General features: G+C 45.1%; 1 protein-coding gene across 1 annotated transcript in view; it reads left to right on the top strand.

Moving 5' to 3' along the window:
• The first annotated feature begins 11538 nt into the window (after nucleotides 1-11538).
• Nucleotides 11539-16563, top strand: part of amigo1 (adhesion molecule with Ig-like domain 1) — a 44916-nt gene continuing 39891 nt past the window's right edge. Inside the window, exon 1 of the mRNA XM_080209672.1 lies at nucleotides 11539-14673. Coding sequence (XP_080065798.1) covers nucleotides 12050-13570 — 1521 coding nt within the window. The 5' untranslated portion in view covers nucleotides 11539-12049 and the 3' untranslated portion in view covers nucleotides 13571-14673. The remainder of the gene's footprint in view (nucleotides 14674-16563) is intronic.

Below are 16563 nucleotides of genomic sequence, written 5' to 3'. Positions count from 1 at the left end.
TCCAAAGATGTGCAGGTTAGGTGGATTAGCCATGGTAAATTGCCCTTTAGTGTCCCAATATGTGTAGGGATTAGCCATGGTAAATGAACGGGGGAGAGAGAGCTGGTGCAGGCTCAATGGGCCAAATGGCCTCCGTCTGCACTGCTGGGATTCTATGAAATGGACTCACCCCATGTGTTATTATCTCTCATGTATTTTTTATTAAATCGTGGATATCACTGGCTGGCCAGCGTTTATTGTCCATCCCTAGTTGCCCTTGAGAAGGTGGTAGTGAGTTGCCTTCTTGAATTGCTCCAGTTTATGTGCTGTGGGTTGACCCACAATGCCTTTTGAAAGAGAATTCCATGATTTTGACCCAGTGAATGCAAAGGATATATTTCCAAGTCAGGATTGGAACTTGTAGATGGTGGTGATCCCATTTATCTGTTGCCCTTGTCCTTCTTCGATGGAAGTGGTCATGGATTTGGAAGGTGCTGTCATTCATGTAATGAGGGCATAGCCAATAAGGTCATTTATTGCTCACCCCCTATTTCCTTTGAGAAGATAAACCATCAGCTTGAACCAGTGCTGTAGGTGTGGTGAAGATACACCCTCAGTGTTGCAAGGAAGGGAGTCCCAGGAGTTTGACCCAGAGATAGCAAAGGAACAGCAATATAATTCCAAGTCCGAATGGTGTGCGACTTGGAGGGAACCTTGCTGCCTTGCCTTCTACATGGTGGAGGTTGTAAGTTTGGGAGTTATTGTCGAGAAAGACTTGGTGAGTTGCTCCAGTACATTTCTTAGGAGTGACATGTTTTACAATTCTCCCTCATTGAGTTGGAAAATCCTACAGCACAGTGTCCGGGATTTTACTGCTCCTCCCGCTGGCAGGGTTTTCCAGTCCCACCCAAGTCAATGGATCTTTGTGTAGTTCGCCACACTTTACAACCCCACCCCGGTCTTGACAATGCCGGAAACTTCCGTCCAATGTATTTTTCCAGGGGCTACTTTCGCCTCAAAGTGTAGGCTTTATTCCTAACTCTTGTTTTCTCCCAGTACGCTACAGGAGAGTTTTCACAGTTGTAGGAATGTCAAAAAATTACTGGAAGGAAGTGATGATGACACATAGACTTAATGGTGCTGAAATTGCCAAGAACCTGGAGCTGTTGCACATAATACACTCAATACAGAGCTGCAGTCAATAATCCAATCGGATGTGAAGTAATCATTTCCAAAACCATAGAATACAATTCAGAGGAAGTTGTGATTGAGTTAGACAGTCTTTTCATTATTTATTCATTCGTGGGATGTGAGCATCACTGGGCTGGACCATCATTTATTCCTATCCCTGAGGAGATTTAAGAATCAACCACATTGCTGTTGACCTGAAGTCACATGTAGGCCAGACCAGGTGAGTGTGGCAGATTTCCTTCTCTAAAGGACATTAGTGAACCAGATGAGTTTATACGCCAATCGACAATGGTTGCATGGTCACCATTAGACTTTTAATTCCAGATTTTTTTATTAAATTCAAATTTCACCATTTGCCATGGTGGGATTTGAACTCAGGTCCCCAGGGCTTTGCCCTGTGTCACTGGATTACTAGTCCAGTGAAAATACCACCATGCCACTGTCTCCCCCTGAACTTGTATCAGTCCCGCCTTGAACCCAGTTTTAGATTCTCTCACAAATGGAAACCTCTCCACATCCACCCTGTCAATGCCCTTCAGGATCTTAAATCTTTCAATCAAGTCACCTCTTATTCTTCTAAACCCCAGTGGATACAAGCCTACTCTGTCCAGTCTTTCCTCATAAGACAATCCATCCATTCCTGGTATCAATCTAGTAAACATTCTCTGAGCTGCTTCCAATGTTTCCTCCTCTAAGAGAGGAATCTCTCTTCCTTCCTTAAATAAGAACATAAGAACATAAGAACATAAGAAATAGGAGCAGGAGTAGGCCATCTAGCCCTTCGAGCCTGCCCCGCCATTCAATAAGATCATGGCTGATCTGTTGTGGCTCAGTTCCACTTTCCCGCCCTCTCCCCATAACCTTAATCCCCTCTCTTATCAAGAACCCATCAACCCGCTTCTTAAAAATATTTAGCGAGGCAGCCTCCACCACTTCAACGGGCAGAGAATTCCAGAGATTCACCACCCTTTGAGTGAAGAAGTTCCTCCTCAACTCCGTTCTAAACCGCCCCCCCTTTATCTTGAGGCTGTGCCCCCTAGTCCTACTGTCTTTTTTGAGCGGGAAGAGTCTCTCCACCTCTATCCTATCCATCCCATTCATCATCTTATACGTCTCAATGAGATCTCCCCTCATTCTTCTAAACTCTAACGAGTACAAGCCTAGTTTATTCAGCCTCTCCTCATAGCTCAATCCCCTCAACTCCGGTATCAGCCTAGTAAACCTCCTCTGCACTCCCTCCAGGGCCAAAATATCCTTGCGCAGGTGCGGCGCCCAAAACTGCACACAGTACTCCAGCTGCGGCCTCACCAATGCCCTATACAGCTGCAGCAAGACCTCCCTACTTTTATATTCAATCCCCCTCGCTATGAAGGCCAGCATCCCATTCGCCTTCCTGACCACCTGCTGCACCTGCAAGCTGGGTTTTTGCGACTCATGCACAAGGACCCCGAGGTCCCTCTGCACCGTCGCCTGCTGCAGTTTTTCGCCACGTAAGTAATAGTCCTTCCTACCATTCTTCCTACCAAAGTGGACCACCTCACACTTGCCAACATTAAATTCCATTTGCCATTTCCTGGCCCATTCGCCCAGCCTATCTAGATCCTTCTGCAGACTCTCCACACCCTCCGCACAATTTGCCTTTCCCCCAATCTTGGTGTCATCAGCAAATTTCGACACCCTGCACTCGGTTCCCTCCTCCAGATCATCTATATAAATGGTAAATAGCTGAGGCCCCAGCACCGACCCCTGGGGCACCCCACTAGTCACCAACCGCCAATCCGAATAGCACCCATTGACCCCCACTCTCTGCCTCCTATTTGACAACCAATCCTCTATCCACGCTAACACCCTACCCCCAACTCCATGTCCCCTGACCTTCTGCAATAACCTCTTGTGAGGTACCTTGTCAAACGCCTTCTGAAAATCCAGAAAGACCACATCCACCGGCTCTCCTCTATCCACTGCCCTAGACACATCCTCATAGAACTCCAGTAAATTTGTCAGACACGACTTCCCTTTAATGAAACCGTGTTGCGTCCGCCCTATCAAGCAATTCCCTTCAAGATGCCTCGCAATTACTGTACACAACAATCCAGATGTGGCTGGGTGGCCAACAGCAATAACAATGACAACAAGAGTCAAACATGTTGGGAATTTTGGTCAAGTTATAAGTAAAGACAGGTGCAGGTCAGAAAGGCTGCAGAGAGTCACGACCTGGCCTATGAGCTATGACCTGACACTTCCTGTGTTGGCCAAATAAGGATGTTTCGGTTGATGCGAGACACCCTGGAGTCATTAGTACCATATATGGTGAGGTTATGTCATTTACATACAGCTTGGTATAAATATTTGGGAGTTGTTTATGAGTAACTATTGGCTATAATTGAACATTGTAATCAGTTTCAGTGAAATCATTAGCTGAGTGCCAGAGAATTTTCTGGAAAAATGCAAGGCATTTTAGGATAAAAAGAGGTGTTTGAGACTTTGTCTTCAGCGAAAACACGAGATTCACCTTCATGAAGATTGTCTTCAGAGAAGACAAAGAGCCATGAGAGAAGATCTACATCGGAGAGCAGCCTGGCTGGTTCGCTCAAACTGGGTAGCATTTTTTTTCCATCAGAGTTAAAAAGTTAAAATTAATTGAGTTGAAGTGTTGCAATTGTGAGTTTGTATTAATTATTGGCACCTAAAGTATTGAATAAAGAGAAACAGTTTGTTTTAAGCGTATTGAGTTGACTCCTATCCTTTGATTTGTCATACCAAGAAAAGTACCTGGGTAAAGGTGTAAGTTTACAGTCAGATCATACAGATTGTTCTCATCAATACCCTGAGACTGAAGGAAAACCTCTCTACTTTTATAATCAATTCCCCTTGAAATAAACAATAACGTTCTATTAGCTTTCCTAATTCCTTACTGTACCTGCATACTAGCTTTTTGAAATTCATGCACTAGATCACCCAGATCCCTCACCTCACTAGATCACCCAAATCTCTCACCATTTATACAATAGGGTTTTTTTAATCTTGCTGCCAAAATGGACAACTTCACATTATATTCCATTTGCCAGATCTTGCCCACTTCCCTAGCTTGTCCATATCCCTTTGTAGCCTCCTTATGTTCTCTTCACAGCTTACTTTCTTACCTATCTTTGTGTCATCAGCAAACCTAGCAACCATACTTTTAGTCCCTTCGTCCAAATCAGTTATATAAATGATAAATAGTTGAAACCCCAGCACTGATCCCTGTGCCACACCACTCATTCCTCTTGCCAACCCACGGGTACAATTTTGTCTTTTAAGCAGGTACAATTTTGTCTTTTAAAAAGTGTTTAGACAGTTAAATGGATAAGATGGGTTTAGAAGGATATGGGCCAAATGCGGGCAATTGGGACTAGCTTAGGGGTTTTCAAAACAAAGGGTGGCACGGACAATTTGGGCCGAAGGGCCTGTTTCCATGCTGTAAACCTCTATGACTCTATAACCAGAAAACCACCCATTTATGGTTGCTTTGTTTCCTGTTGGCTAGCCAATCTTCTATCCATGAAATATGTTATCCCCTACATCATGAGCTTTCGTCTTCCAAAATAACCTTCGATGTTGTACTTTATCAAATGCGCTATGGGAATCTAAGTACAGTACATCTGCTGATTCCCCTTCATTCGCAGCATATGTTAATTCTTCAAAGAACTCTAATAAATTGATTAAACATGATTTCCCTTTCACAAAACCATGTTGACTCTGCCTTGAATTTATCTAAGTGCGCTGTTATAATATCTTTCATGATAATTTCTGACACCTTCCCATAGAAGTTATTAAGCTGTTAAGTTGTTAATTGTTGTTTCCTGCTGACTGTCTCCTTGCCTTTTTGTTACTTGTTTCCTCTATAATGAAGATTAATGCAAAATGCCTGTTTAATTCACCTGCCATCTCCTTACTTTCCTTTATTAATTCCCTAGGCTCACTTTCTAAAGTGCTATGCTCACTTTCTTAACTTTATTTTAAATATTGGAGAAACTCTTATTGTCTATCTTTATATTTCAAGCTATCTTTCGCTCATCTTCTATTTTCACTTCTTATTCAGCTTTTATGATGTGGAGTGAGTGACTCACTCGATGAAGGGGCAACGCTCCGAAAGCTCGTGCTACCAAATAAACCTGTTAGGTTATAAACTGGTGTTGTGAGACTACTTGCTGTACTCAGCTTTTAGCCACTTTTGTTGCTGTTTATATTTAGTCCAATCTTCTGACCTGCCAGTTACCCTTTTGCAATTAACTGGTTTTTCTTCGAGCTTATTAATATCTTTAACTTTTTTTAGCTAACCTCAGATAAAGGGTCCTTCCCACAGAATTTTTCCTTGTCAGAATGTATCAATTCTGTGCATTATGAAATATCCCCTTAAACGTCTGTCACCACACCTCTGCTTATCCATCCCTTAACCTCTTTTGCCAGTTCACTTTCAGTAGCTCTGCTTTCATTCTCTTGCAATTGACATTATTAAGTTTAAAATATTAGTCCTATATCCACTTTTCTCTCTCTCCAGTTGAATGTAAAATTCAATCATATTACGATCACTGTTCCCGTGGGGTGCTTTCACTCTGATGTCATTAATTAATCTTATCTCATTGGTCAAAATCAGGTCGAGTACAGTATGTAACATTTTATGAACTCCTCAGTTAGACTACCTTACCCATCTGTTTTTTCCAACTTATATGTGGATTAAAGTCTGCCATGATTATTGCCACACCTTCTAACAAGCTCCTATTATCTCTCCCTTTATACGCTGTGTAGTTACAATTAGGGGCCTGAACCACACTCCTACAGATCACTTCTTGCATTTATCATTCCTCATCTCCACCCAAAGCACTTTGACATCCTGATTTCCATTATCTTCTGTGTGAGGAAGTACTTCCTAACCTCACCCTTGATCACCCTAGCTCTAACTTAAAGGTTGAGCCCCTCTTGATCTGAACTCTACCCACACAAAAAATAGTTTCTGTCACTAATCCCCTCAATTCTGTAGAGACAATTGGGGAGGAGGATCTGAATAGATTCATTAACTATTAAGTAACTATTTCATAAGAACATAAGAAATAGGAGCAGGAGTAGGCCATCTAGCCCTTCGAGCCTGCCCCGCCATTCAATAAGATCATGGCTGATCTGTTGTGGCTCAGTTCCACTTTCCCACCCTCTCCCCATAACCCTTAATCCCCTCTCTTATCAAGAACCCATCAACCCGCTTCTTAAAAATATTTAGCGAGGCAGCCTCCACCACTTCAACGGGCAGAGAATTCCAGAGATTCACCACCCTTTGAGTGAAGAAGTTCCTCCTCAACTCCGTTCTAAACCGCCTCCCCTTTATCTTGAGGCTGTGCCCCCTAGTCCTACTGTCTTTTTTGAGCGGGAAGAGTCTCTCCACCTCTATCCTATCCATCCCATTCATCATCTTATACGTCTCAATGAGATCTCCCCTCATTCTTCTAAACTCTAACGAGTACAAGCCTAGTTTATTCAGCCTCTCCTCATAGCTCAATCCCCTCAACTCCGGTATCAGCCTAGTAAACCTCCTCTGCACTCCCTCCAGGGCCAAAATATCCTTGCGCAGGTGCGGCGCCCAAAACTGCACACAGTACTCCAGCTGTGGCCTCACCAATGCCCTATACAGCTGCAGCAAGACCTCCCTACTTTTATATTCAATCCCCCTCGCTATGAAGGCCAGCATCCCATTCGCCTTCCTGACCACCTGCTGCACCTGCAAGCTGGGTTTTTGCGACTCATGCACAAGGACCCCGAGGTCCCTCTGCACCGTCGCCTGCTGCAGTTTTTCGCCACGTAAGTAATAGTCCTTCCTACCATTCTTCCTACCAAAGTGGACCACCTCACACTTGCCAACATTAAATTCCATTTGCCATTTCCTGGCCCATTCGCCCAGCCTATCTAGATCCTTCTGCAGACTCTCCACACCCTCCGCACAATTTGCCTTTCCCCCAATCTTGGTGTCATCAGCAAATTTCGACACCCTGCACTCGGTTCCCTCCTCCAGATCATCTATATAAATGGTAAATAGCTGATCTTATCGTGATTTATTTCGTGATCTTATCCATCACTTCATCCCAAATACTTCCCCCAATCACCCTACCATGCTCCAGAAAGAGAGAAAAAAAATATTTTGTCCACAATAGCATCGCAATTTCTAAAGAAAATAAGACCAAGGTTCACCTTCTTTCGTTAAAGTCACCTGATACAACGAAACTGCAGTTATTGATGAATCACAGTGAGAAACCTCCATCAACGAGTCGACAACAGAGACAGACAAGAGGTGAGGAAAACTCCATGTGATGGAGAGCTTTGGGAAACAGAGGCCCAAAGTCACCTGTTCCCCCGAGCCCATTGCACTCAGTACAAAATCCTTTGGGGAGGGAGAGAGAAGGAGGGATATAGGGAAATAGCAACAGGAATAAAAGATGCTGATGAGGAAAAGAGAAGAGACGCTGAATACAATTAAGCCTTTCATTATTTATTCAGCCACATCACCCCCCGACCTCCCCCAACCCCCTACCACTGCCAATCTCCACACAAATGGATCTTGACCCTTTCAATGATATTCACAGCTCTAGGGAAAGCGATGCCTCGGATATGCCTCAATATCGATAACTCTGGATACTGACAGCAGATGCTGAATTCCTCTGAGGTACAGATCAGCCTATCAATGAATTGCTGTGGCTTTTACGCTCTCTCTGCCTATCCATCAGAAACTGTCTCCCTGCCTGTGCCAGTTATTAGAATTCCACATTTCCAGTGGAGCAGGACAATTACACATTGAAACTAATATCCAGGTTGCAGGTTGTACTTAACTCCCGATACAGGGACAGCATCAAGCTGAGCATGGTACAGCACAAAGTAATGAACAGAGGGAGAGCAATTATAAAGATAAGAGACTTATTTCAATTTGCTGAAGCTGGCCAGGCAGGTTTTTAGGGCGATTGTTAGCTGCTCTAAGGATGTGGGAGTTGAGTTATCTTCCTGAATTGCTGCAGTCTGTGTAAAGGAAGTGTTATTAATGATTAGTGGTTTGCTTAACCAATTGTTCTCAAACTGGAGTCTGCGAACGCCTTGGGTGGATGCAAGGTCAAGAGCTTCAAGTTTTTAGGTGTCCAGATCACCAACAACCTGTCCTCGTTTCCCCGATGCCGACACTATAGTTAAGAAAGCCCACCAATGCCTCTACTTTCTCAGAGAACTAAGGAAATTTGGTATGTCAGCTATGACTTTCACCAACTTCTACAGATGCACCATACCAAGTTGTATCACAGCTTGGTATGGCTCCTGTTCTGCCCAAGATTGCAAGAAACTACAAAAGATCGTGAATGTAGCCTAATCCATCACGCAAACCAGCCTCCCATCCATTGACTCTGTTTTCCACTGCCTCGGCAAACAGCCAGCGTAATTAAGGACCCCACGCACCCCAGACATTCTCTCTTCCACCTTCTTCCATCAGGAAAAAGATACAGAAACCTGAGGTCACATACCAACTGACTCAAGAACAGTTTCTTCCCTGCTGCCATCGGACTTTTGAATGGACTTACCCTGCATTAAGTTGATCTTCCGCTACGTCCTAGCTATGGCTGTAACACTACATTCCGCACTCTCTTGTTTCCTTCTCTATGAACAGTATGCTTTGTCTGCAAACTGCACAAGAAACAATATTTTCACTGTGACATGTTTGTGTCATGTTAATACATGAGACAATAGTAAATCAAATCAAATCAAAATAATTAATCCATTTGCATTGGTCACTCCAGACATATAGAACATAGAACATAGAACACTACAGCACAAACAGGCCCTTCGGCCCACAAGTTGCGCCGACCACATCACCTACCAACCTACAGACCTATCTATAACCCTCAATCTCATTAAACCCCATATACTCATCCAGAAGTCTTTTAAAAGACCCCAGCGAGTTCGCCTCCACCACCACTGACGGCAGCCGATTCCATTCACTCACCACCCTCTGAGTGAAAAACTTACCCCTAACATCACTTCTGAACCTCCCTCCCCGCACCTTAAATCTGTGTCCTCTCGTAGCGACCATTTCAAACCGGGGAAATAGCCTCTGAGAGTCCACCCTATCTATCCCTCTCAACATTTTGTAAACTTCTATCAGGTCGCCTCTCAACCTTCGTCTCTCCAGGGAAAAGAGTCCCAGCTCCCTCAACCTAACTTCATAAGGCATGCCTCCCAGACGATATTTAAAGTTGTCAGACTAGTCTCATGTCAGCATTAGAAATGTTGGTCCCTTTAAGAATAAACCGGGTTTCACTTCAGAGTGAATTGAGACCAGGAAATGCTCACTGAAGTTTGCTGAATTTTTCCCAAGGGGGAAGGTTTCTGGGCAATTCACCTCTACCACCCTCCCAGGCAGCACATTCCAGACTGTCACCATCCTCTGGGAGAAGGGTTTTTCCCCACATTCCCCCTAACCTCCTGCCCCTCACCTTGACCCTATGTCCACCCCCCCGTGACATAAGGGGAACAGCTGCTCCTTATCTGTTCTGCCCATTGTCCCTCATAATCCTGTACACCTATATCAGGTCGCCTTTCAGTCTTCTCTGCTCCAACGAAAATGACCCAAGCCTTTCCAACCTCTCTTCATAACTTAAATGTTCCATCCCAGGCAATGTCAACCCCCTGGTGAATCTCTTCTGCACCCCCTCCAGGGCAATCACATCATTCCAATGATGGGGTGACCAGAACTGCACACAGTACTCTGTGGCCTCACCAAAGTTCTACACAACTCCAACATGATTTCTCTGCTTTTGAAATCTACACTTCGATTGATAAAGGCAAATATCCCATATGCCTTTCTCACCACCCTATTAACATGCCCTTCAGCTTTCAGAGGTCCGCGGACAAACATGCCAACATCCCTTTGTTCCACAGAACTCCCTAGTGTCCTTCTTTTCATTGAATACTTTCTTGTCAAATCAGCTGCAGCTGGACACTCTTCTTGCACACATGTTGGTCCCGGGCACTGGAAATGTGCCCAGCTTCCCACATGGAGCAAGATGAGCAAACCATGGCTTTAAATTTAGAAGACCTTTTCAAAATAAATAAAATAATTCCCTATCCTTTCTTAAACAATGACTTACAATTTAATAAATGACAGCTAATGTGGATAAGCTGGTCACTCATTTCATTGCTATATGTTACATAGAAATTTGGAAACTAGAAGCAGCAGTAGGCCATTTAGCCTTTTGAGCTTGCTTCACAATTCATTTTGATCATGGCTGATTATCAAATTCAATATCCTGATTCCCCCCCTTCCTCCCATATCCCTTGAATCCTTTAGCCTCAAAACCTATATCTAATTCCTTTTTGAAAACAGACAACACTTTGACCACAACTACATTCTGTGGGAGTGAATTCCACACATTCACCACCCTCTGGGTGATGAAATTTCTCCTCACGTCCGTTCTATAAGGTCCTTATGACCCCCTAGTTCTGGAGATGTATGTTGGCACTTACTTTGCGCAAATCGATTGCTGCACTAATAAAATGATTCATTGGCTGTAAAACACCTTTGGGATTTTCTGAGGCGGTGAAAAAGGCGCTACAGAAATGCAAGCTGCAGCTCGTCTCTTTACTGCATCTTCCAGCACTGATTAAATCAATGACAAATTAAATATGACATGGGTAACAAGGAAGAGAATTACATCATTGCTGCCTCTGGTGTAGTTGGATTCTGTCACGGAGATTGTCTCACTGGAGGAAAGGACAATGACTTAGACATCATGACTCATTCAAATTGCATTATTTCAAACGTAATTAAAAGAAGCATGCGACGGAATATTAATATCAGGTATCAGCCGGTGGAGAATAACACGGTGTGTAACTGAATCAAATCCTATTTCAACATCCAGCCCCGCTAAGATGATGAGAGCTTGAAATCCGCATTTTAAAAGTTGCTGCGTTTTCCCCTCGATCACATTGAGATATTGGAGCCTCAGCCTCGGGGGAGGGGGGACTGATCCCCAATTAAATCTGCAAAACTATAAAACATTAAAGAATATTCTTGCTGAGAAGGTGGAGGGGGGGGGGGAATCTTGTTGTTTTTGCCGGGGTGACATTGCAGAGATTGGCAGCTCACTGCAGTAAATACAAGAGAGAAACTGGCAACCAAAGGGTTAACCCTCAGCCACTGCCCATTGGACAGTAGGCTACAGGTTTCTGACCAATGGGCTGGTGGGATTGGTAAAAGAGTAGCGGATGGACGTTGCTCTCCTCCAATGGGGGAAGAGCAGAGAGATAAACATTGGCCAAGCAGGCGGGGCTGAGCTCTCAGCCTGGGATCCTGCTGTGCACCTTCTCCCTGCTCTCCTGCAGGCTGGAATTCCCGGGCTCCTGCTCCCTCCAGCCCTTCCCCAAAGCCGAGCCGGTGATCCCCTCTCCTGGCCGCCTTGAAGCACCGAGCCGCCGCTGGGGTGTTCAATGTTGATCCGGATTTCAGGAGGATGGAGCCGGGGAGGTGAGGAGCCGCCAGCCCGGAGACTCACTGACAGCCAGCCCTGCACAAGGGGCAGAGACATCGCTTCTTCCCAGCCTGCAGACTGATTCCCATCAGCGAACCCCAGGGTGAGAGGTGCAATGGGTTAAATGGCAGGGATGGCTGCAAGCAAAGCAGTGACTTTTGTTGGTAAATGCAGGGTTGTGGCACAATGCCTGCTCCCACTTGCACCCTGCACTCTGTTCAATTATTTATGGATTCAAAGACAATCTCTCGCTGTCAGAATCGTTTCTCTTCAGCCAGCCCCTCTCTCCTATGTGATGTGAACCCTGGTCTACTCTGGTGCGCTCAATGACCACTTGCTGAAGCCTCACAATGTGGCTCATTTGCCTCTTGGAGTCCTGCCTTACTGGAGGATATCATTCTGGAATTCCTTCCCTGTCTGTTTTGCTTCTAGTGACTCTATGTAACCACTGTCCCATGAGTGTGTCTGCACTGAACTGCCATTCCGACTGCATCTGTGCCAGTAACATCGTCAGTTGCTCAAAAAAGGAGCTGGTTAACATCCCCAACTCTCTGCCAGAGTATACAGCAGTCCTGGATCTCAGCTACAACAGCCTGACTCGCCTGAGAGCTGAGTGGACCAAGGTCCGCCTGCTGAGGCTCCACACGCTGCTCCTCAGCCACAATGGCTTGTTTTTCACCTCTGAAGAAGCTTTCACTGAGGTACCGCATTTGAAATACCTCGACCTGTCCTCCAACAAACTCAAAGCTCTGGAAGAGTTACACTTCCAGGGGCTGGAGGAGTTGGAGGTGCTGTTGTTGTACAACAATCAGATCTCTCAGATTGACAGAACGGCCTTTGAAGGATTGGACAGGCTGAAGAAGCTCTATCTGAGCCAGAACCTGATAACGCGTTTCCCCCAGGAGTTAGTGAAGGAAAGTACCAGGCTGTCTGGACTGGAACTGTTGGATGTGTCAAGTAACAAGATAAAGTCCCTGCCTGTTCAGGAACTCAACAATCTACCTGCCTACCTCAAGAATGGTCTTTATATACACAACAACCCCCTGGTCTGCCATTGTAACCTTTATCTGATGGTCACCCAGTGGCATGCTCGGCAGTTCAATTCTGCAGTGGACTTCAGGAACGAGTTTAAATGCATCCTTCCCTTAAACCACAAGGTGTCCATCAAGCTCTTTGAGCTGCAAGAGGACTACATGAACTGCAGCACCATCGTTGATTCAGAGGTGGAGGCTTTCCTAGAAGGCACCTTGACCTTTCACTGCGACACCAGGTTGAGGAACATGACAAAAGTGTGGGTGACCCCAGACAACGAGACCATACAGGCCGGCCGCAACAACCAAAGTCTCAAGATGTTTCCCAACGGCAGTCTGTGGCTTGGGAACCTGAGACTGGAAGATTCAGGGACTTACACTTGCCTGGCCACCAGCAGCCAGTTCAACGAGACCATCCACGTGCAACTGAAGGTGCACAATTCCACAGTGAGTCCTACACATGAGTCGTTGAACACGGCCTACACCACTCTGGTCGGGTGTGTTGCCAGTGTGATTTTGGTTCTCATTTACTTGTACCTCACGCCGTGTCACTGTTGGTGCAGGAGCAAAGCTGATAAGCAGAAGAGCCAGCAGGAGGAGAGCATTCATTCATCCATACTGAGCGCCACTTCCATCCACGACCTCTCCGGGGAGAAAGCGGCCATGGATCGACGTGTGGCCTTCATTGAGCCTGCCAAGGACACGCAAGGGCAGAATGGGAAACTCAAGCCCAATGCGGTGGAGGAGTTTGAGGACAAGAGACTCTTAACTGTGCCCAGAAAGAAATCTGACTGTGGCTCTGTTGGCTCCGTGTCCTCAGACTCTCCCATTGTTGTTTAATGACATTAGCCATGTTCTGTGTAATGCACACAGGCTGCTGGTAGACTGCAGGGTGAGGGCTACCAATGCTTTATATCTGAGCATGGGAATAAACACCAGTCATGGGTGACCTTTGTATCTGTTAACCCGGCCAAAACAATTCACAGAAAATTCAATCAGGCACAAATGTAAGAACGCAAACTGCACGAGTCAGGACAAGACCTTAATTGCCCGCAATATTTCATAATATTTATTTTCTTAAATGATTTCACACTCCTTATCTGACTAACCGTGTAGGCTTTGCAGCTTTTCCAAAATGCAACTGTGACCATCCTACTGGCTGGGCCCTGAAACAACTGATTGCTCAGGTAGGAGAGTGCTTCAATTCAAAAAGGGTTGGTGGCGAAATCCGAAGCAAATGCAAGGCTGTGCCTCACCTCGGCCGGCTGCACCTCTCTGGGAAGGGTGAGTGAAAGAATGAATTGTAAACCTAGAAATTTCTGCTAGTGAATTGGAGACTTGTTTTAACAGCAAAGGTCTCCATTAATAGAACGGGCCTTGGAGGAGTCCCTAAGCCAGCGTCTTGGTGAATATGTTAAAGATTCATCTGTTGATCTGACCAGCGGCGATTGCCAAACTCAGTGTCAGCAAAGAGGCAGTCTGCGTTTCAATTCCCTGTGTTGTTTGACCAGTGATCACTGTATCAGCAGTTGTTCTCCTAGAAGGCAGGCCTGAATCTTCACTCCGTGTAGTCACTGCTCTCTCTCTCCCTACTGATTCACCCAGCCTCCCAGTGTCGTCTCTGCACAGACACAGCAAGAAGAAATGAACAGGATTTCAAAATGACGCAATATTCAGAAACAATATCCAGGACATACTGGGAAAGGAGGGAGAAATTCATGGACATCTGATAATGTTCAGCTGCACCTGTCTGTCGTATCACTAATGTTGTCTGACTTCATGTATGTGCAGTTTATTTGTTGTTCTGGGTTATGGTACGGGGTTTAACACTGCAGTATTGGAGTGCAGGCAGCAGTCAGTCAGGCTCCCTGCTCCCTGCCTGGGCTGAACTGGGATCCACTGCGACTAACTTGCTGCGACTCATTCACGCTCTGAAGAGTAAGGTAAGCTACTGGAGGGTAATATGAGCCAGCAGCCTGCAGATCAGTGAGAGTTAACAGGCTTAGGACAGGAGTGAGAGACAGAGAACAGGATAATGAATGAAATAAATTCCTGAGACTTGTCGATGCTAGTAACTGAGGGAGAATGGCCATCTTATAAAGGAAAAGAGAAAGAACGTGCATTTATATAGCGCCTTTGTAACCTCAGGGTGCTCAAATCTGCTTCACGGTTAATGATGCCTTTTTTTAAGTGTTGCTTTATTGTTGTTAATGTGGGAAATGTGGTTCTCCAGTCTTGACATTGTTTAATGTCAAATATCCCCTGTCCCTGCATCGCTGTGTGTTACCTTTTACACTGTTACTCTAGCTATCCACTGTGAGCACTGCAGTACATGAATCATTGAAGACTCTCTGCAGCACGCAGTGAAGCAGAGTGCTGAGTGTCTCTCCCTAACTTAACCCAGTGCATCAATCAGCTCACTCCTTCCTCCAGCACCCAGAGTGGGGAGACGGGCATTATCTTTGTCAATGAAAACTGCATTAACTAAAAGATCCAATTAAAATCCAGAGTATAATGAGTCATAGACGTTTTAACGAGCCTTACAAAATAAAAAATGTATATAACTAAAATCTAATTAATCAGAACTTAAAAACAGGCACTGCGTGTAGGTTTATACCTGGCTGCACTGCATACAGCTGCTGATAGAGATAAATATTTACTTAAAAAATATAATCATTTATGTCTTCATGGTGTCTGCAATTACAGATAGTCTGTTTCAGAGCAACAACAAGTCCAAGAGATTTAGACAATCACACGTAGAGAGTGTTGCTCATGTCTTGTCGTTTGTACCTAGTTTTCTGTGATTCGCTTCAATGTCTTTGACTGTTTTCTGTAATATCCCTGGGTTGCAGTGAGGCAGAGACCGTGCTGATTGTTGGGGAGACGCAGAGAAACAAGTGGCTGGTAGGAAAGTATCATCCTGGGTGGGGATGGGGGGAGTTACTGGGGGAGTGGGTGGAGGGGGTTTGCTGTGCAGGAAGTTTCGATGTTAGGCATGTTTGACAGACACACCTTCATACAGATTTATCAGAATAATACCTGGGCTTTGAGAGCTAAAGTACCAATCGAGATTACACATTAGGGTTGCATTCCCTGGAAATCAGAGGCTTAAGGCATTCTTTGAAAAGTTCTTTTACATATATTTTTCAAAATATTATGGGGAATAGTTAGGATGAGACATTGGGTCGGATTTTCTGGCCGTTCTTGCCAGCAAGATTTTCTGGTTACATCGATGGTGACCCTCTCCCTCAACACCAGTTTCCCGGCAGTGGAGGGTACAAACAATGTGACAGCGGCGGGTCTGGAAGATCCCACTGCCGGCCAATGGCTGACCGCATCTGCCGTCACCAAACATGTGGCAGGGGGAATGGAAAATCCTGTCCATTATTTCTGTTGGCTGGAGAGTGTAGGACAGGCAGAATTGTCCACAAATCAGAACCAGAATTCTCAGGAGTAAAATTCAGAAACACTTTTTCACACAAAGGGCGGTAGAAATTAGGAACTCTCTTCTGTAAAAGGCAACCCTGAAGCTGAATCGATTGTTAATTTTAAATCTGAGATTGATACGTTTTTGTTAATCACGGGTTTAGAGAGGATATGGAGCAGAAGTGGGCATGTGGAGTTAGGCCGCAGATCAACCATGATCTCATTGAATGGGACAGCAGATTTGAGGGGCTGAATGGCCTCCTATTTACTTTCTCAAACTGATCTACAGGAGGGGTAGAGGCTTACAATACACTGAGGTTTCATTAGTGGGTGTTGCTTAGTCCATCAGTGTTGGTAGAATTCAGGGTGAGTTAGTAATCAGGTGTTGTGCATCCTCTCTGTGTACC

The sequence above is a fragment of the Carcharhinus amblyrhynchos genome, chromosome 22 (genome assembly GCF_965287045.1).
Source record: "Carcharhinus amblyrhynchos chromosome 22, sCarAmb.v2.hapA, whole genome shotgun sequence".
Lineage (NCBI taxonomy): Eukaryota > Metazoa > Chordata > Chondrichthyes > Carcharhiniformes > Carcharhinidae > Carcharhinus > Carcharhinus amblyrhynchos.
The sequence above is the reverse complement of the archived record's forward strand: the minus strand, read 5'-3'. Positions and strand labels throughout refer to the sequence as shown.